Source organism: Microcaecilia unicolor, chromosome 1 (genome assembly GCF_901765095.1).
Source record: "Microcaecilia unicolor chromosome 1, aMicUni1.1, whole genome shotgun sequence".
Lineage (NCBI taxonomy): Eukaryota > Metazoa > Chordata > Amphibia > Gymnophiona > Siphonopidae > Microcaecilia > Microcaecilia unicolor.
In genome coordinates this window covers 461,305,551-461,328,052 of record NC_044031.1, presented here as the reverse complement: position 1 = coordinate 461,328,052, position 22,502 = coordinate 461,305,551, and the positions used below count along the sequence as shown (strand labels likewise).

Here is a 22,502-nt window from a genome sequence, read left to right as displayed (position 1 = left end):
AAATTTAAAAAGAAAACAAAAGAAAAGGGATGTTGGGGGGAGAGAAAAGGGTGGGCAGTAAAGTTGAACAATGGGAGCAGGAGGGCAGGGGAGAAACGACAGCATGGATGCGAAGGGGGGGGGGAAAGAAGAGGGCGGGCCAGGCTGGGACATGGGAGAGAGAGGAGCATGGATACGAGGGGGGGTCATGGAAGGAAGAGAGGGAAATTGCTGGAAAAGGAAGAATGGAGGGGGCAGGGGACAGAGGAGCATGGATGGGCATGGATTGGGAGGGCAGGGCTCAGGGAGAGAGGGGAATTGCTGGAAAGGGATGAATGGAGGGGGCAGGGGACAGAGGAGCATGGATGGGCATGGATTGGGAGGGCAGGGCTCAGGGAGAGAGGGGAATTGCTGGATAGGGATGAATGGAGGGGACAGATGGGCATGGATGGATATGGATTGCAGGGCAGGGCTCAGGGAGAGAGGGGAATTGCTGAATAGGGATGAATGGAGGGGGCAGGTGACAGAGGAGCATGGATGGGCATGGATTGGGAGGGCAGGCCTCAGGGAGAGGGAAATTGCTGGAAAGGGATGAATGGAGGGGGCAGGGGACAGAGGAGCATGGATTGGGAGGGCAGGGCTCAGGGAGAGAGGGGAATTGCTGGAAAGGGAAGAATGGAGGGGGCAGGGGACAGAGGAGCATGGATTGGGAGGGCAGGGCTCAGGGAGAGAGGGGAATTGCTGGATAGGGATGAATGGAGGGGACAGATGGGCATGGATGGATATGGATTGCAGGGCAGGGCTCAGGGAGAGAGGGGAATTGCTGGAAAGGGATGAATGGAGGGGGCAGGGGACAGAGGAGCATGGATGGGCATGGATTGGGAGGGCAGGGCTCAGGGAGAGAGGGGAATTGCTGGATAGGGATGAATGGAGGGGACAGATGGGCATGGATGGATATGGATTGCAGGGCAGGGCTCAGGGAGAGAGGGGAATTGCTGGATAGGGATGAATGGAGGGGGCAGGTGACAGAGGAGCATGGATGGGCATGGATTGGGAGGGCAGGGCTCAGGGAGAGAGGGGAATTGCTGGAAAAGGATGAATGGAGGGGGCAGGGGACATATGGCATGGATTGGGAGGGCAGGGCTCACACTCTCTCATATACAATGTCTTTCTGACTCTCACTCTCACACACTCTGTCTCACACTGTATCACATTCACTCTCTATGTGCCACACAGTCACTCACACACTCGCTTGGGCTCATACACTCACTCTCACAGAGAATCTGTGTCTCACACACTCTCTCTCACACTGTGTCTCACATACACACTTGCACACACTCATTCTCACACACACACTCTCTCACAAACACACTCACACCCAGACTCACTCTCTCTCTCTCTCACACACACATTCACACTTTCACTCTGTCTCTCACACAGTCACTCTCACATACACTCTCCCAAACATACACACTCCGAGGAAAACCTTGCTAGCGCCCGTTTCATTTGTGTCAGAAACGGGCCTTTTTTACTAGTTGCTTATAATTTTCTCAAATGTACACTTAGGATGTAAAGTATTCGAAGTTGTAATCCTCTGTTTTGTTGGTATGGGCTGACATTGTAGATCTTACATGAACAATCAGCTGCAACATAACAGCAATATAAGTTGGCACCATTCCATAAAGAATTCTAAATGCAAACATTAAAGCTAAAGTAAAATGTAAGTAGCCAGTGTAAATGAATTAAGAACAGAGAGGTCATTTGAAACACACTATCGGGACTTTGGGATTGTGGTTAGATAATATTTTTATTTGATGGCCATGTTTCTAAAGAGGCACAAAAAAAGGTTTTTTTTTTTCACTCAAGGATGAATAGGCATCTAAGACCATATCTGAGAGTGGATAATCTGAGAAAGGTAGCCAGGCAGGGCTCATGTCAGGGCTGGATTATGGAAACACATTGCTAGTAGGTTTGCCTGTAAAGGACTTCTTTTACTAAGCTGTGGTTTCACAGTGAGAATCCTGAAAGGTAACTTTAAAACCATACAAGAACGTAAGACCTTTTGAAGTCAGAATGATTGAATATTTTAACACCCAACAGTAAGGACTTAACAAGGATCTGGGGTTCCTAGCCCATTATAAACCATAAAGCTGTATTTCTCTGTTGATCACCCCTCCCCTCACCTATCCACACCCATCCTGTTAGAACATCAATGATATGCTTTGATGTCCCCATGCATACCTCCTACCCACCCCCATCCTCCCACCCTGTCAGACTGTCATAGTAATGCTTGAATGTTTTCACTTATATACACTGTCAGCTAGCACATTTGCTTATTTCCGATCTGACGAAGAAGGGCAACCTTCGAAAGCTAATCAAGAAATGTATTAAGTTATGTCCAATAAAAAAGGTATCATCTTATTTTCTTTTCCATGTTTTATTTTGTTTGATTTCTATTGATAACTAAGCTGTGGTAAACATTAGCACATGCTTACTGCGACTTAAAAGGGCTTACCGCAGGATGCGGGAAATTCCAAATGTACACGTGCTAAAAGCTGTTTTTAATTCTGCTGTGAGGGGGTGCATCTGGGAATGGAGAGTGGGCATTTCTGTACTAATCAGCACATCTACATTGCTACATGCTTATTAGCATGGAATTAGTACATGTGCCCTTACCGCCTCCAAAATAGGTGCGGTATGGGCTCACGTGCTAATTTGTGGTAATGGCCGCATACTAATGGCAACATTAACACGTGCCCATTAATTTTGAAAATGGTAAATCGGTCATTTTCTAGCAGTGGTAAAAATGTCATTAGCATGCGGGGAAAGACCCACGTAAAGGCACGCTAAAGTCACTTTCTACAGTAGCTTTTAAAAAGGACCCCAAAATGTCTTAAGTTAAATGCATTTTTTTACAAAATACAGCTGCCCGTTTGGTATGGGGGTTGAAAGTGTCAGAACTGAAGCCAACGTTGCAACGTTTTCATTGGCTCCTGGTCAAGTTTGCTGGGTTGTTGTAAGATTTTATCTTTCGTATTTTAAGGTCCTGCATGAATTGGAACCAAGTTATTTTTATAGGTTTACTGACTTATCGTCATCCAACTAGTAGGTTAAGGTCAACACAAAGAAATTTGCTCTCTGTTTCATGTTTGAAAGAATTTCACTTACAATTAATGTGGAAAATTGATTTTTCCAGTTATGGCATTTTATTTGGAACTGGCCACCTTATGCTGTTTAAAAGGAGGCAAATTTTTCACAGTTTAGGAAAGGAGTGACAGCATGATTGTGGAGACAGGTTTAAGGGGAAGAGACTAGCAGGAGGACCCAATGTAAATTTTATGCACAGGCATTTAAAAATCAGGAGTTTGAAAGTGTAGCATTCCAAAACTGATTGTAAATTGAATATTTTATGGATTGTTGTAAAATGCCTAAGATTTAAAAGACACAAATTAGTATAATTTTTTTTAACAAGGAAGGTCAAAGAAAGTACACTATCTGTTTGTTTTTCTAATAAAGGTGATGCATCAAGAGTTCAGAGAGAACTGTACTGTATTTCTTATCTAATCATCTGAACAGCAATACAAAGTAAAAATCATAGGAACCCACGCAGAAAGCTACTGCAGGCTTCCGCACACTGTTAACAACCAGTTTATGTGCTCGTCAGGGCAAAAACCCTAACTTGCACAACAGACATTAGCGAACAAGATATTAAAATAAGGAGCCTTTTAACTAACCTGTAGCACCACAGAGCTGTGCACTGATACCTACCATGCAGGCACAATGCGAGAAACCCACTGCCAGGTCTGAGGCAGCATAAGGAGCCCTCACAGTCTATATCGGCCCCAATCTCCCTCTCCTCCCACTCAACCTGACCTACCTGCAAATACACAATGGCACCATCCCACCCCCCAGTTACGACTCCCTCACCAAATACAAATTACCATCAGCATCCCCACTGACTTTAAACTAAAATCTTTGGTGTCTAGTGGCACCCACTCCCAACTAAGTGCAATTCCCCACCCCCTTTCCCTAGTGAAAAAAAATCCCTGGTGACTAGTGCACACCTCCCTCTTCCCCAGACTTAGAAAACAAAATACAATTCTCTGGTGTCTAGTAGTACCCTCCCCCCCAAAAAAAAAAAAAATCCCTCCCTTAGCTCCCCCCTATACCTCATACATTTATGAGGCAGGAGCAGTGTCCACTCACTCCTGCCTCTGCACTGCCATCTTTGGGGACAATCTACCAAATACCAATCCTGGATGTACTAGTTGGGGGTCAAGCGGCTGCCATTTTCAAAGATGGCCATGCAGAGGCAGGAGAAAATGTGAACCATTCCTGCCTCGTAGGGATCTTGGGAGGGTGCCAATATACACCAAGGAGGTTCTTGTGAATTTTTTAAAAATTTAAACATCTCTCTGACCTCATGTGCACCTCTCTTTAAATTAGTCACCTTATTTTCTAACTCCTCTTACTTTCATACCTATCTATGTTAACCATCTCTCTGGCCTCATGTGCAACTTTCTTTAAATTAGTTGCCTTACTCTCTTACCTATATGTTCCATCTTTGCTTATACCCTTACTGTCAATTAAAATGTTCAATTACGTATTGTGTTGACATTGTAAGTAGTATAATATGCCATCCTTTGTATTTTAATTTGAATATTTTTACTGCTGTAATTGCCTATTGCTCATGTTTGAATTATTCTTACTGTACACCGCCTTAAGTGAATTCCTTCAAAAAAGAGCTGGGACCGCTGCTTTTTAACATATTTATAAATGACCTAGAGATGGGAGTAACTAGTGAGGTAATTAAATTTGCTGATAACACAAAGTTATTCAAAGTCGTTAAATCACGGGAGGATTGTGAAAAATTACAAGAGGACCTTATGAGACTGGGTGTCTAAATGGCAGATGACGTTTAATGTGAGCAAGTGCAAAGTGATGAATGTGGGAAAGAGGAACCCAAATTATAGCTACGTCATGCAAGCTCCCACGTTAGGAGTCACAGACCAAGAAAGGGATCTAGGTGCCGTTGTTGATGATATATTGAAACCTTCTGCTCATGATGTGACTGCACCTCGAATATTGTGTTCAATTCTGGTCGCTGTATCTCAAAAAAGATATAGTGGAATTAGAAAAGGTGCAGAGAAGGGTGACAAAAATGATAAAGGGGATGGGACGACTTCCCCATGAGGAAAGGCTAAAGCGGCTAGGGCTCTTCAGCTTGGAGAAAAGGCGGCTGAGGGGAGATATGATAGAGGTCTATAAAATAATGAGTGGAGTGGAACGGGTAGATGTGAAGCATCTTTTTACGCTTTCCAAAAATACCAGGACTAGGGGGCATGCGATGAAGCTACAATGTAGTAAATTTAAAACGAATCTGAAAAAATATTTCTTCACTCAACGTGTAATTAAAGTCTGGAATTCGGGAGGTCACGTGATCGCCCTGGTGAGGAGTAGTCGCAAGCGAGGGTAGCTCCTGTGCTTAACCCGCTGACCTGCATATAAACGGCTCAATAATTAAAGACCTTTCCCAAACCGAACGAGAGCAGACAGGGGAATTATCATTTGTTGCTGCGGAGGGAGCCAAGAGCAGAGAATAGTGGAGAATGGCATCAAAAACACCGCGGAAAGACCGAGAACGGCAGAAGGGTATAGAATCCAAGATGGCGAATCCTCGACTGTCCATGAGTCCGGAGGGGAATACTATTATGACGGCGGAGTTAGTGGCTGCAGTTAAAGCAGCGGTCGAGGCTGCATTGGACACAAAACTGCAACAAATCGTGGACTGCGTTGAGGAGGCACACGAGCGAATAGACAGTGTTTGCCTGGAACTAGATGAAGGACTACAACGTACCTCCACGCTTGAAGAACAAATGCGGGACATAACGGCAGAACAAGAGAGACTACAAAAACGGTGTTTGAATTAGAACAGAAAATAGATGATCTCGAAAATCGATCGCGGCGTAATAACTTGAGACTGATTGGGCTACCGGAAGAACCTGGAACATCGGATCTCGTAAAATTTTTGGAGATATGGTTACCATCGATGTTGGGCCTGGAGTCACAGTTACCCCAATTCCAGATTGAAAGAGCTCATAGACTGGGCCCACCACGTACTCCACGAGAGAAACCAAGAGTGGCTATACTAAGAGTTTTAAACTATGCTCATAAACAGCTAATCCTATGCACTATTTTACTACTACTATTTAACATTTCTAAACTGCTACTAGGGTTACGCAGCGCTGTACAGTTTAACATAGAAGGACAGTCCCTGCTCAAAGAGCTTACAGTCTAAAGGACATTATGTTTCCAAGACTATTCATCACAGGTACAACAACAGAGGAAGAAATCTGCGACAATTTGTACCTCCCTGGTTAAATTGCGCATGAGGTTTGCCCTGATGTTTCCAGCAAAACTCAGAGTCGAGTATGAAGGTCGAAGTCATTATTTTCTGCAACCAAGGGAGGCAATTGCCTTCGTGGACTCAGTCACGAAAGCATCTTCACCTAGATCGCTGTCTTTAAGCGATAGCCCGCAGAAGTAATCGGGGGGAGGACTAAAGCCTGAATTCAGTATGTGTGATGTTTGCAAGTCTGAAGGGTAGAAATGATCACAAGTATGGATCAGTTCAAAACATATGCAAGTAAATATGGTAATATTATTTCTCTAGATATATGCTTCTTCACAAGACTCCCTCCCGATTCTCGATCCCTTCCTCCCCCCCTTTTTTTATTTCAAGGAATTAAAGTACTTAGGAGATATGGGGGAGGGAGGTTGGCCTTCCGCAATAGGAGGCTGGAGCGAAGGAATGTTCAGTAAGATAATAGATATTTTACCAAGGATGAAATAAGTATCTTTTTGCCTTGGATTATTGGTTATTTGAGAATCACCATTAAGTTAATATAGGCTAAGGTTTACATCAATGTTAAACATTTAATCTGTTGTTGTTATTATATGAAGAGAATGGTTTGGGAGGAACACTTTGGGTCAGGGGGGAGGGTGATCCACACGTGACAATCTCTAGAAGATGTTGGGAATACAGGAGGGAGAAGGGGGAGGGGGGGAGGAACGAGGGTAGGGGGGTATAATAGAGGGAGGTAGGGATAAGGAGCGGGGGAGGGTATGTGAACAAAGGAGATGTAAGAGATTAGGATATTGGACAGATAAAGGAGAGCAATCGCTTATGCAGGTACAGAAGGACAACATTTGGGCATGTTCGATCTCAATTGACATTAGAACAGTTTGTTAGGCCACTCCAGGGTGCTATCACGTGATGGGCTGGAAGATTTATTCTTGGAATGTTGGAGGTATTAATTCGCCTGTAAAAAGGAAAAAGATTCTACACAATTTACATCATGAAGGGGCTACTATAGCAATGTTACAAAAGACACATCTAACAATAGCAGAACATCAGAAATTACGTACTTGGTGGGTTGGAGATTATGTCGAGGCCCCTGCACAAAAGAAAAAAGCTGGGGTCATAATATCCTATATCCTCAACGTTCTGAAGACACCGACGTCAGTGAAGCCAAGCCACTGACGTCACTTCCTTCAAGACAGGTTCGAAGGGTTCATGGTGGTGAAGCCACCGAAATCGCCAAGTCTCCGGGCCCTGCCCTCACGTCAAACATGATGACGTCGAGGGCGGAGCAATGGCGTCACACACCGAGGGCGGAGCAATGGCGTACGGTGGTGCGTTCAGGAGGTTCTTGAGCAATGGCGTCAGAACGATGAAGGGGTCGGTAGGTAGGTAGAGAGGGAGGGAGAAGGGGGGGTGTTGGGGAGGAAAACCTTGCTAGCACCCGTTTCATTTGCTCCAGAAATGGGCCTCTTTTACTAGTTATTCCATAAAATATTACATGTAGAGAAGAAATTTGTAGAGATTGATCCAATGGGCAGATATGTCTTGGTACATGTGATGCTTGATGGATCGCCATATGTGTTTTGCAACATATATGCTCCTAATGTCTATGATAAAAAATATTTCTGCAAAATTATTAATATTATACAACCCTTAGTGGGAATGCCAATTAGAGTGGGAGGTGATTTTAACTTGGTGACGGATCCTGAAGTAGATAAATCACATCCGGTGCAGGGATCTCAAAGAGATAATACTAAGGGGATACCATTACTATGCTCAACTTTGGGACTGGTGGACGTTTGGCAGACTCTCCACCCGAGCGAGAGAGATTACACTCATTTATCCAGAGCACACAACACACAATCGCATATAGATTATATATTAATGGCAGAAGATAACTTTTCAAGGATTCACACAGCAATTGACGCCACTATGATATTAGATCATGCCTCTGTATTGGTGGAGATAGGGGAGAATAACACAGAAAGATTGTGTAGATGGTGGGCTTTCCCCCTAGATTTATATCATAACAACGCATTTGTAGATTATTTTAGCGATAAATGGCAGGAATATAGAAGGTTTAATGATCAACATTGTTCTAATATTGTATTATATTGGGAAGCGGCTAAGGCGGTTATATGGGGAGATATAATATCTTATAGCAGCATGAAAAAGAAAAGAAGAGATGCTGCTATATTGCATTTGGAGAAACAAATGTTACACCTTCGCCAAGAATTCAGGAGATCACCAACGATTGGAAACAGAGATAACTATCTGGCAGCTCAGAGTGCTCTTAATGAACTAATTCATCAGAGATCCAAAAGGTCAGCCCTGTTTTACCAATATCAACTCCATAAAACACAGTAACAAAGGGAGGAAAATATTGGCCCGGCTGGTGAAACAGAAGAAAGTATCATGGAAGGTTTTGGCTATACATCAGGCTTCGGGGCGATTGATACATTCTGATGTTGAAATAGCCCAGACATTTCAGAATTACTATGAGAAACTGCATACGCCAGCTCAAACATTGGAGTTGGATCCGAATGCTTACTTAGGCAGTATAGACTTGCCAAAAATAACCCAGACTCAATTAGAAGATCTTAACAAATGAATTAGTACGTATGAGGTGGTGTGGGCAGTGGGGAGAAGCCCACTTTATAAGGCACCGGGACCTGATGGGTACAGAGCTGAATTTTACAAATTGCCGTTGACAGATATTCAGCATGTCCTGGTAAATTTATTTCGAACAGTAACAGAGGATCAAAGATTGCCTAGCTCCCTTCGCACGGCTAACATTGTGGTGTTCCCCCAGGTGGGGAAGGATCCTAGCTTAACGGAATCTTATAGACCCATATCCTTTATTGGATATGAAGCGAAATTGTTGGCAACTATTTTAGCTAATCATTTATCCCGTATACTAGCGTCAATTATTGCGGAACCCCAGGTAGGATTTATTCGGGGGAGAGAAATGGTAAAAAACATCTGTACCATTTTAGTGTCCTTGGAAAGAATAAAGAAGATCAAGGTACCATCAATACTGGTTAGCTTTGATGCCAAGAAGGCATTTGTTAGGGTTAATTGGGATTTTTTTGTTTGCAGTATTATGTAATTATGGTATAGAAGGATTTTATGAACAGGAAGTTCACACTTTATACACGGAACCAACAGCTATGGTTATTGTTAACGACCATACATCAGAGGTGTTCCCAATAGCTAGCGGAACCCGGCAGGGATGTCCGTTATCCCACTGTTGTTTGCACTCACTTTGGACCCTTTGATTAGGGAAATTATGGTGGACCCAGAAATAATGGGGGTTACTTTGGGGAGGTATGAATTTAAGATCTCGGCCTTTGCCGATGACATTTTCTTACACCTGGTTTCACCGGAGCAATCCCTTCCAAGGCTTTTAGAAAGCTTTACTGAATATGGTTCCTTCTCAGGATTTCGACTCAATATGCATAAATTAGTAGGACTACCAACAAGAGAGGAGACCCGCCGTATGGGATGGGTAGGGGGGTTTCCTCTCCAGTGGGCGTCAGGGAGTTTCCAATATTTGGGCATTATACTCCCAGCAAACCCTTGGGAGATATATAGAATAAATATGGATCGTTTATTGCAAGAAACCAAACAGCAATTAATAGATTCGCTGCCACTGTCTCTTAGTGGTAGAATTAGTTTATATCGAATGATAATATTTCCTCGATGGTTGTATGTATTAAGACAGCTGCAGTTATGCATATTACAAAGGGATTATAAATTCTTATGTAAGATGGTCTCTTATTTCTGCTGGGGAGGTAAAAAAACAAATATCAAGCTAGACTATCTGTTAGGCAACTGGACACAAGGAGGGTTGGGACTCCCGAACATGCGTTTATATAATCTAGCATGTTTGTTACGCCATTTAGCTGATTGGATACCAGGTACAGAACATTATACCTGTTGGTCTTTGGAGAAGGATTTATTTTTACCATTACACCCACACTATCTCTTACATGCCTCTCAAAAACAACTGCCCCCAAGATGGAAACTACATGTATTGTTGTATGCAATGCGATATGCTTGGAAATCGCTATTGAGATATCTAAATCAGGACCCAACCTGCACGGACTTCTTGCCAATTGTAGGGAACTTAGATTTTGAACCGGGCCAGTCAAGAGGAATATTTCATAAATGGGCACTCCAGGGAGTGTTTTATATTGCTGACTTCATACAAGTAGATGGCAGATTAATGTCCTACAACTCACTAACGCAAATTATACATTTCCACCACTTAAACTACTTTGCCTACACCCAAATAACCCATTATATTAAGTCTATTCTGGGGAGGTGCTCCCGTGGGGTAATTCCATTGTTAGAGGAATTCTTTCAGCCAGTGAATCACAGCTGTTTATCTGTAGCTCTGCTTTATAAGGCTTTGCTTATGGTGTTCCCGGAAAGAGATTATACATCATTGATACAACGGTGGAAGAGAGACCATAATATAAATACCAAATAAAAAAACTCTAGCAAAAGAATAGCTAGTGCTTAGTTGGTGAAGTGGAGAAAAAGCCCTCAGAAACTGCTGGTAAACTACCTGGGGTTTAGTGCGTGGTTATGACTCGTAACCACTTGTAACCACTCGCCTCCACCTACCATCCTCTCTTCCTTCCCGTTCACATTAATTGATTTGATTTCCTTACTTTATTTATTTTTTGTCTATTAGATTGTAAGCTCTTTGAGCAGGGACTGTCTTTCTTCTATGTTTGTGCAGCGCTGCGTATGCCTTGTAGCGCTATAGAAATGCTAAATAGTAGTAGTAGTAGTAGTAGTAATTATTCACTTTGTTTTATAACACACGCTACGATTCTATCATTGAGCAAAAAACTCCACATACCACGGGCTGCAAAATCTTATGCCTCAAAATTGAAAAATAGACAAAATGAATCATTCCTCACATATTTAGATGGTTTTTTTTCACTCATAAGGTCACGTTTTAACGGCAACCTTGAACACATCAGCATAACGAAAAAAAGGGGGCTTGCACTTAGCTTAAATCCAGCACTCAACGAAGAGTGCTGGATTTAAGCTAAGTGCAAGCCCCCTTTTTTTTTTTCGTTATGCTGATCTGTTCAAGGTTGCCGTTAAAAAGTGACCTTATGAGTGAAAAAACCCATCTAAATATGTGAGGAGTGATTCATTTTGTCTATTTTTCAATTTTGAGGCATAAGATTTTGCAGCCCGTGTTATGTGGAGTTTTTTGCCCAATGATAGAATCGTAGCGTGTGTTATAAAACAAAGTGAATAATTCATAACCACGCACTAAACCCCAGGTAGTTTACCTGCGGTTTCTGAGGGCTTTTTCTCCACTTCACCAACTAAGCACTACCTATTCTTTTGAGTTTTTTGTTTGGTATTAGGTTACGATTTTTTGCTCTAGCAATACTGCATGTGTTCTGATTGATTGTCCACCATAATATAAATGTCAGAGCAGAGATGAATAGATTGATACAACTGATCCCGCGGTATCTACAAAGTGCAACTCATAGAGAATGTCAGTTTCGAATCCTAACTAGGGCGTATTTCTCTCCTAAACAAGCATTTTATGTGGGTCGCGTAGAGTCACAGAAATGTGGTAAATGTGGAGGTTCAGAAGCTACTTTGGCTCACGCATTGTGGTATTGCCCCTCGGTGTACAGGTTTTGGTCTCAATTTATAACATTAAGTCCTAATAAATATATAAAATAAATAATCTCACCCTTAATAACATAGTAAATGACAGCAGATAACGACCTGTACGGTCCATCCAGTCTGCCCAACAAGATAAACTCATTTTACATGGTATGTGATACTTTATATGTATACCCGAGTTTGATTTGTCCTTGCCTTTCTCAGGGCACAGCCCATAGAAGTCTGCCCAGCACTGTTCTTGTACTAAACTTTCTGAAGTTAACGTCAAAGCCCCTTAAAATTTACACTCCAGCCCATCCATATCTATTCAGTCACGATCAAGGCACAGACTGTAGAAATCTGCCCAGCACTGGTTTTGCTTCCCAATTACTGGTGTTGCCACCAAATCTCCGCTAAGATTCCACGGAACCATTCCTTCTAAACACGATTCCTTTGTGTTTATCCCACGCATGTTTGAATTCCATTACCATTTTCATCTCCACCACCTCCCGCGGGAAGGCATTCCACATATCCACCACCATCTCTGTGAAAAAATACTTCCTGACATTAGTCCTGAGTTTGCCCCCCTTCAACCTCAATTCATGTTGTCTAGTTCTACCGCCTTCCCGTCTCCGGAAAAGGTTTGTTTGCAGATTAATACAGTTCAAATATTTGAACATCTGTATCATATCACCCCTGTTTCTCCTTTCCTCCAAGGTATACATGTTCAGGTCAGCAAGTCTCTCGTACGGTTTGCAACGCAAATCCTATACCATTTTTGTAGCTTTTCTTTGCACCGCTTCCAGTCTTTTTACATCTTTGGTGTATTAGTGCATGAGCCAACCACTGGTCACTTGCTGACAGGAAGGGTGACAGTTTTCAATGCTGTGATTTTAATGTGGTAGTAATTTGCATGCTCACTGATTACTGCACTCAGGCAGTACTTTTCTGTTGAAAGCTTGCATTACAAGCTATGTGGTGAGCGGCTCTAATGCATTGCTTTCTGTTTCAACCCCATAGAAATTAGTCTTGAAAAGATAAGCACCATGATAATCTGCAAACCAATATGTGAAACCAATGATGAAGGGCATTTTTGGCATTTAATTTGCAATTTTTAAGAAGTAGGGGCTTTTTTTACTAAAGGGTGTTAACATGTGGTTAAGAGTCGGGAACAGTGCAACCTTGTTACAGGGTTTTGTGGTCGTTTGCCTGTTTTTGCACAGTAAACTGTGCATTACTACATTTTTCAAAACTTTTCTGTCAAGGAGAGTGGCTTGGGTGGAAAGTGGGCCTGGAAGCTTAGCCAGCTAGTGCGTTACACTCAGCACATGCTAACTGCCTAAGATAGAGTGAGCATGGGATCACTTACTGCCTCCTAAATGCGAGGTGCTAAATGCTTTCTGCATTAACCAGGAGCAGGTACTGTGCGTTAATGTGAATGTTAATGCACGACCTGCAATAAAAAATAGTGGGAACGCCCAGTCATGATGCATTAGTTCTGGCCTTGCCACACACTAAAATTCTGCATGAAAGCACGTTAAGCCCAAAACGTAACACATTTTAATGGAAAGACCCCATATTTTCCCCCAAGTGAAAGTGTTTACATGATCTGTTTTAAGAAGCAGTAGCTCAGCATGCTCTCTATGCTATAATATAACACATTTGTAAAAAAGATAGAAAGCTGGCCTATCTATTGTGTGATATTTTCAGGAGTGAATCTATATCATCACTTCTTTCACTTGAAAGGCTGTTTGTGGAACTACAGTCCAAATCTCAGAAGTGTCATTCCGAGACTTCAAAAGAAGCCTATCCAGCACTGGAGTTAAAAGTTAAGCTGATTTCTAAAGACTAGGTTCAAGCTTTTCCATTTCGGCAGTAATACACCTTTCCAGTTAATCTTGGTCTCTGGTGATGATCTGATTAAACTTCAAAAATTTGTAAAAAGCAGTGACCTGCTGACTATCTGAAAAGCTAAATGCACAAGAACTGGAAAAGAAGCAGCAGAAAACAAATTTCAGTGAAAATGAATCATTCCTTGCTGTTAACAGTAAAAATAAATAAATAAATACAAATGAAAGATGGTCTCACATCCACTATTCCCCCATCCTGTCTGCCACTATACTTACTGACTTATTACTATTACAGTGGTATATAGGCATATAATCAATTATATATGTGAAAGGAGTGATAATTTATCCCAAGCAAGTATACTCGGCTTCACCTCAACTTATCATTACATAACTAAACATACTGAGGCGCTTTCAAGGGATCATTAGATTAGCGTACCGACCTCTACAGTGGCTAAAAATTACTTTGAGCCAAGGATTTTTTAAAAAGGCGGTATCGCAATCCTCATAAATCCCAATTTTTACTTTTTCTTTGACTTTCTAGTATAACTTTTACTTATTTCATATATCCTAATTTCTCCATGTTTATCTTTTAATTTCAAATGAATTCTTAGCTTTTCAGCCACATTAGATAATATGCGGTGGAGACTCAGTATCACCGACATAGATCCATGTTTCGCTAGACGCTGTTTCAAGGTTATATCCACCGCTTTAAAATATAGGAGACTACCTTGAAACAGCGTGTAGCAAAACATGGATCTATGTCGGTGATACTGAGTCTCCACCGCATATTATCTAATGTGGCTGAAAAGCTAAGAATTCATTTGAAATTAAAAGATAAACATGGAGAAATTAGGATATATGAAATAAGTAAAAGTTATACTAGAAAGTCATTTGCTTATTTCCTATCTGAGGAAGAAGGGCAACCTTCGAAAGCTAATCAAGAAATGTATTAAGTTATGTCCAATAAAAAAGGTATCATCTTATTTTCTTTTCCATGTTTTATTTTGTTTGATTTCTATTGATAAACTATACAACTGTAATAGAGCTTAAGTTCCACACAGAATTCTAATCTATAACATAACACTGCCTCCTGTAGTTAAATGTAACTCACCTTGAGCTACTACTAAAAATGGAGTGCGCTAAATCAAAATAAATACCAGGAAGTGTTTTTTCTCTCCAGTGCATTATTCAAGGGATAAACCTTCCTTCTACACTAGACAGCAGTGTGCTGCAATAGGTCGGGAGACTACTAAAAAAAAAAAAAAAATGCGTTGTATTCTAGTGGAGAGGTCCTCGGGTCAGTATGCCAAACCAAGACTTTTAGGCAGAAATAGTTGCAAAGCTCTGATTCCTAAGCTAATTATCCTCGACCCTAATAACTGCCCACTCTTTAGAGCGGGTTCTCGGTCCCCAAGCAGTGAGGGAGGCAAACACTGGATAATACCGTAGCACTATTCCAAACGCTTTTTGTCGTCTTTCTTGAGTACCTGTCCTTTACAACTAAATATATAAAAGCATTTAGTTCTCACTCCAGTGCATCATCGGATGGCGAATTCAATTTATAGAATCAATACAGAAAGTCCATCCCACCCAGCAAAGGTTTGTAGTAGAGAAATAATGTGCAATAGTTATATCAAATCTTTCTGTCTAATTTATACGACCCCCCCCCCCCCCCCATGCATGAGATTATGTGCTGTACCCCGAGCACTTGCAGTTGTTTGGAATATGATTGTGGGATTGTGTGTGGGGGGGAGGGGGATAGAGATAAAAACGAATACATAATTTTGTTGGATTCTACCCAGTCACCTCCTTCACTGCCAATAAAGTCTCCTACAGGCGCCTGTGAGCAGCTAGTGATTTTTTTAGCGAAGGGCTGTCACCGGTAATTTTATGTTTCAAAGCCATGCAAGTTTGTTGACACGGTCACCCCCTGTCCGCGCTGACAATTGCACCGGACCTTGGCAAATGAAGCACAGCTCTGTACTTGAATCCTGTTGCTCAGAGTTGGGGTGGGGCGACTGCCTCCCTAAAGCACAGCGAGCAAGAGGTGAAACATCTTCCTCCAAACTTTTTTGACACACTAAATATCCATTGGGAAATCAGAAAATGAGCTACAAGTTTGCAACGTGGCCGTTGTGCAAAGAAACTCGCAGGCTGCCGGGGGAAAAGCCCGGCGCTCTGCTGCTTCCCTGCTCCTGCCGCTTTCTCGTCTGCTTTTCGTCAGTAGCGTCCAAACAGCTTAAAGCAGAAAAACACCCAAAGCCTGTTCAGTTCAACTTTTCAGCCTATCCTCTGCAACAGTATACGTAGTTCATAAAACTTCCCAAAAGTCAGAGAAACGAGTACCCTAGAAAAGTCCATGGAGGGACACACGAGAGTCCTATTTCCCCTAGGGGGGGGGAGCCGTCTCTCAATTTTCCAAAATACACACTCGTATTTCGTTTGTGAAATTTCTTCTATAACCGTCAGTAGGAGAACCCAGCCAGCTCCCAGCCCTCACCCCCCCCCCCCCCTCCTTTCCTTCACACAGCTTCTCCCTCTCCGTTAAAAAAGAAAAACAAGTTTCCATCCCGGACAGAGAGCCCCATGCCCTGACGAAAGTGGCAGCAACTTCTTACCTGACAGTACGTCTGCTCCGGCCGCCAACAAAAGTCCAGTTAAAGTCAGCAGACAGCTTTCAACTTTACCCATAGCTCCACTTCAGCAATGCATGAAAAAAAAAAATTAGCCAACAGTTTGGAAATACAGTGTCCCAAGTTCTCTTCCCTGCTAAAATGCTCGGCCAGTCCAGCTTGGATGTCAATTCTGCCTCTTTTCTTTTCTCCGCTGAGGGTCCAGCTATCTTTTTTTGTTGTTGTTGTTTGGGGGAGGGGAGTACGGGGGCTGCACTCGCTCCTCACTGTCTCTCCCTCGGTGTTGTGTGTGAGCGCGCGCGCGGTTCACTGTACGTGGGTGGGCATCAGCATGCTGTTGACAGGAGCAAGAGCAAAACCAAAAACCTCTGGCTGCCAGTCTGCTCGCTCCCCTTCCTCACTCACTTCCTCGTGCCCCTCTCGCACTCATCATCCCCTAAGGCAGGGCTGGCGAGATCTTCTCGGATGTCAGTGAGGCGCACGTGCCACTGTCTCTCCCCACTGGAGGGCGCACGCTGAGCAGCTGGATCGCGCGCTTTCAGGGCTTTAGGGTCGGCTGACTAGTTGCTACAGTCCTGTATGAGAAACAGCTGGTTGCTGCTGTTCTCTGCATAGGTGTGAGGTTTATGGGGCTGGTAATGTTTAAATGCCTGTTAAAATCTGAGAGTTTCTTTCTTTTACTGGGGAATAACTATCATACCCAAAACTTTCCCGTTAATATTTCCATTTAGTTTTCCAGCATTTTCAGCCTGATGTGTTGCTGCAATTATTATTTTTTTTTGGGGGGGGGAAGGGAGTTAGACAGCTCTCTACTTCTGTTTTAAATGAGATTCCCATTGCCTCTTCAAGCATATCAGAGCATGTAGTAAAGGGGTGTAGCCAGACTTGACATTTGGGGAGGGGCGGGGGGGGGGGGCAGAGTTAACATGGGGGACACTAGGCATATAGATGTGAGTTGTGCTTAGTATATTCCTAAATAATACCTCAGAGTACATTTGATAATAGATTTTTCCTGGATCAACATGAACCACATACACACTTATGGAAACATTGACCTTACCCCCCTTCTCTTAGCACTAATACCAATGAAACATGAATATAGAGACATAGATAAAATATGGATATCCCAGATCTGTAAGATCCAGTCTATATCATCTTAAATGCAGAGGATGAGACTTATCCCAGTCAGTCACATCCCCAGCTGAGCAGAGGACATGGAAAAAGTCAGATCCTCAGACTTTAAGGTGTTAGACTGGATCAAGTGGATCCAGGATATCTTGGCTTTAACCCAGTCCCTAAATACAGCACCCAACAGCAGAAGTGTTCTTTGGAGCCCTGAGCAGGCATATACATTCAATACAATTTTTTTTTTAAAGTAGCTAAGAGATACAGAAATTGTCCCATAGCCCAGCATCTCCCTTGCCTTCTGTATCCCTCACCCCCTCATGTAAAACCTCTGTGGGGTGGGGTTGTATGGAAGGGCAGGAAAGATGTCGGGCTTAGTATGAGGGATCCTCTCATACAAAGCTAGGCATTTCACATGCCCTTCCATATCCCCACCCCCTCATATAAAGCCCAGCATCTCCCCTGCCCTTTCATACCACCTCCACCCCTCTGAGAGGTGGGTGTGGTATGGAAAGGCAGGGAAGATGAGGGGTCCTCTCATACAAAGCCCAACATCTTTCCTGCCCTTCTATACCTCCCCACCCCCTCATATAAAGCCCGGCATCTCCCCTGCCCTTCTCTATACCCTGTCTCCCAGCCTTTCATAGCCCAGTATCTCCCCTGCCTTTACTTCCCCACCTCCACAGCCCAGCACCGATTCTGCTTTTTTCTACCCTTCCCACCCCAACTGCTTTTCTCAAATCTCAATCCCACCCCCAAAGCACAACAATCATAAGGTATAATTTTATTTAATTATTATTAATCAGGGCATTGTGGTGGAGACTGGAGAGCAGGCTCAATTTGAATGGTGGCAGGCACTAGAAATGCCTGTGGGCCATGGAGGAGAGGAGGATTCAGTGCCTGCGATCAGCTTGTCAGCTGAGCAAACTGAGCAAAAAACCCCGAGCAACTGCTAGTATCTGGGGCTTGAGAGCCATGGTGAGGGCAGAGCGCAAGCCCTATGATTTTGAGCGGCATAGCGGATTCGGCAGCAGGCCAGTGGACTCTTCACTTTTGGCAGACTCTTTACAGCAGGCAGCAGCTGCAGCTTTGAGGTCCTGGCTAGGAGTCACGTGGCAGAAGCCAGCACACACTACACATGAAGCGTAGGGGCAGACGCTGGCACCACTCACAGGAATTAATTCAGAGGAACCAGAGCCACATGTACATAATGCAGCAGCTGCAAAGTTTCAGGCAGAGAAACTCCAACTGGCTACCAAGGCTCAGGATCGGTGGTGTAGGTAGGTAGGGCGCCAGGGGAGTGGCTGCTCCCCCAAACGGAGTTCTGCCGGTGCTGGCGCCTATTTTGTTTCATCCTGTTGCACTGGAAATGTGCGCCGGTAGAAGTCTGCTCTCGCTCCCCCCGCGCCGTCAACTTGCCTCATCCTGGCTCTGCTTCTGCTCAGGATTACCTGATGCACAGTAAGTGGTGCTCAAAACAAAGGCACTTGACTGGCCACCAGAGTTGGGGGGCCTGGAGCCCCTAGTCTCTCCCCCCACCCCACCCATAGCTACGCTACTGCTTTGAACATGTACTCTAACTAAAGATCTATTGGAGAAGCAAAGTTGCTTTGTCTGAGAAGTGACTTGCACCCTTTTGGGATTTTTATCCAGGGTTTCTGACTTACCCAGTGGCTGTCTGCTGCTGCTTAGGCAGTATATAAGTCCCATTCCCTTTCTCCTGCCTCTTGTGGATATAAGGGAAATTCCTGCCCTCCCCCTCCTCTGCCTCCCTCTCCCACTACACTCAAACAGGCCTGAGGCTTATCAGAACAGGTGTGCCTCTATGTAAAGCTTTGAGCTGACCTTTAGTGTCACTGACCCTCAGAGGAGATTAATGTTCTCTCCTCTCATTGAGTGTGATTGGCATGCCGCTTAAATTAGAGTATAGATCATCACTATGAGAAGACTCAGAACTCTTGAACCAAAATCTTCTTTAATGCAGTAGTCAAACAAGATTAATAACTTACAGTTCACATGTGCTGGACAAGAATGTTTGCCTTGCAAACTGGGAGACTGATGCACGATGCTTACCTTGCTGGCAACGATCAATTTAGACCAGTTGTAGCCGGTCTAGCATGCATGTTATTTAGCGTCTAATGCACAAAGGGGTTCATCGTCTCTTCTAATGTTTGCTGCAGCAGCTACCGATAATCCTATTCAAATGTATAACAAAGAGCTCAATAGTATTAGAATGAGCATACCAAGTGATGCACAGACATTTCCTTTAAAGTCTAAAATTTTATGGCAGGTCTGGAGCTGTTGTTATGTGGAGCAGTCTGCTCGCACTATAGAGTGCAAGCAGACTGGACCCCTGACTCCCCTGCCCCCCAAAACTGTAAGGTATCCCTGGTGGTCCAGCATACCCCCTTCCTGCCCCACCCCAAATGTCAGACTTGTGAGTTCTTGTACCAAGTAGAGTGCTGCTGAGCCCAGTACTCGGACCAGGTTCTGCTTGGTGGCCAGACAACCCCGGGTTTCACCTGCACTGACCGCCATTCCCCAGAGGTTGAGCTCCTAGGTGCGGATGGCCTGCAGGACTTACAAGACAGAACTGGAAGCGGGGTGGTGAACATATTGGCCAGGCAGGCAGCAGGCAAGAGAAAGATTCAGGTACAGGCAAGTCAATAGGCAGGCAGCAGGCAGGGGAGTAATCCAGGAACAGGCAATGTCAACAGGCAGGCAGCAGGCAGGGGAGTAATCCAGGTACAGGCAATGTCAATAGGCAAACAACAGACAAGAGAGTAATCCAGGCACAGGTAAAGTCAATAGGCAGGCAGCAGGTCAAGAGAGTAATCCAGGTACAGGCAAAGTCAGTAGGCAGGCAGCAGGTCACGAGAGTAATCCAGGTACAGGCAAAATCAGTAGGCAGGCAGCAGGTCAAGAGAGTAATCCAGGTACAGGTAAAGTCAATAGGCAGGCAGCAGGCAAGACAGTAATCCAGGTACAGGCAAAGTCAATAGGCAGGCAGCAGGCAAGACAGTAATCCAGGTACAGGCAAAGTCAGCAATGAAGGATAGAGAAAAAGCAAACTACTGAGTAAGTAACACGTACCAAAATAGAAGCCGAAGCATGGAGTCCAGGAAGAGCTCAGCTGATAAAATGCTGGTGTCTGACATCAGCAGGAACCAGCAAGGAGAAGGAGCACAGCCATAGGACAAGAGCAGGGGGAGGAGGAACCGAAAGACCAATAGGAGAGAAGCAAGGGAAGCCAGGCAGAGGGAGAGCAAACACAGGTGCGTGGAAGCAAAGCAATCAAGGAGCCTGGAAGCCAGGCAGAGAGAGAGCAGAAACAGGTGCATGGAAGCAAAGCAATTAAGGAGCCTGCAACCACCGCTCTCTGAACAAACCCAGAGAAAAACTACACACACACATGGCTCAGGGCTGTGCCAGTCAAGTGTGCGTGTTGACGGGACCCCGCGCAGCCCGAGGACGCCGCTTGCGTTGAGGTAGGGGACATGACACCAAAACCTTGCAAAACTTCCTGGTGGTCCCTTGGACCCTCCCCCATCCCCTGTACTTGCAAACAAAAAATCTCTGGTGGTCCAGTGGACCCTCCTCTCGAACCCTCCCCGTTGCCAAAAAACCTCCAATGGTGGTCTAGTGACCCCCACCTCTCCACATACCTTCAATGTTGTTTAAAGTACTAGGTCAAAATACTTAAGTAAAAGTAAAAATAAATGTATATTTTAATACTTAAGTAAAAGTAAGAAGTACAATGAAGAACACATAACAATGCACTTAAGTAAAAGTAAAAAAGTTATTGCCTAATATAATACTTCTTAAGTAAAATGTAAATGTACCACAACTACAATGAATGCAAATGTTGTTAATGTTTTTATTCCAATAGCTTTACTGCTCTACAATTCAATCCACTTTGCTTTTAGTAAAGCTAAATTTTGAAAATGACTGTCCCTCATGCGAGTGTACTTGTGAGTCATTATTAAACCAGAACAGCAAAAAAGGTGTGTACTGGCAGGAAGTGGAGTGCTCAGTCTGATAAAAAGCTCCTTCAAATCAGACCAGGCTGAAAAACTACTGATATCTTCTGACAGGGTCTGCAGGTATTGATCAAGGTTAAGGACATAAGAACATATGAGTAGCCATACTGGGTCAGACCAATGGTCCATCTAGCCCAGTATCCTGTTTCCAACAGTGACTAAGCCAGGACACAAGTACCTGGCAGAAACCCAAATTATGACAACATTCCATGCTACAAATCCCAGGGCAAGCAGTTTCTTCCCCATGTCTGTATTGTAACCAGGTACCTCTCTTGTGCAGCCAAGGATAGAACAATCTCCTCCAGCCACAGGCTCCCGGTACAATGAAGAAATAGATGTCCACCAGTAACTTCAATCTTAAGGACTTTTATTCCATGCAGGTTTCTAGTACACAGTTCCAACAGCAGCATAGCACATACTAGGATTCAATACAGGCTTACAGGCTCCAGTCTGGGCTCTTTATCCAGTGCACAATAAACAGTAATTCAATTCCCAAGACAAACAGTTCTTTCAGTTCATCATCACAGTTCAGTCACCAAGCAGCAGTTTCTACCTTCTATCCTCTTTACCTTCAGGAGAGTTCAATATTTTAGGGACTCCTTCTACCCAAGGGTTTTCCCCTGCATCAGCTTCACAGTGAATTCAATACTTTTGGGACTTCCTCTCACCCAAGGAATCTCAGCCTGCTTCAGTACTTTAGGGACCTCCCTGCCCAAGGGTTTTCAGCCTGCAACTGCTTCTCTCCTTCAGCTCCTCTCTCCTGAACTGAACTTTTGGGACTCCTTCCCACCTGCCTAATCAATCCCTGGCTTCAGCTACCACCACCAATCATTCTCCTTCCCTTAGCTTCCTCACACCCAAACCA

At 43.8% G+C, this 22,502-nt stretch overlaps 1 protein-coding gene across 11 annotated transcripts in view; it reads right to left on the bottom strand.

Moving 5' to 3' along the window:
* Window positions 1-16,899, bottom strand: part of PTPRM (protein tyrosine phosphatase receptor type M) — a 1,370,833-nt gene extending 1,353,934 nt beyond the window's left edge. For 9 of the 11 annotated variants that reach the window (XM_030213265.1, XM_030213296.1, XM_030213280.1 and 6 more), the window contains exon 1: window positions 16,458-16,898. In XM_030213265.1, the coding sequence (XP_030069125.1) occupies window positions 16,458-16,530 (73 nt within the window). In that variant the 5' untranslated portion in view covers window positions 16,531-16,898. Of the gene's footprint in view, window positions 1-16,457 lie in introns of all 11 variants that reach the window. The other 2 variants (XM_030213239.1, XM_030213256.1) reach the window with 1 other exon arrangement.
* Between the last annotated feature and the right edge of the window lie 5,603 nt (window positions 16,900-22,502).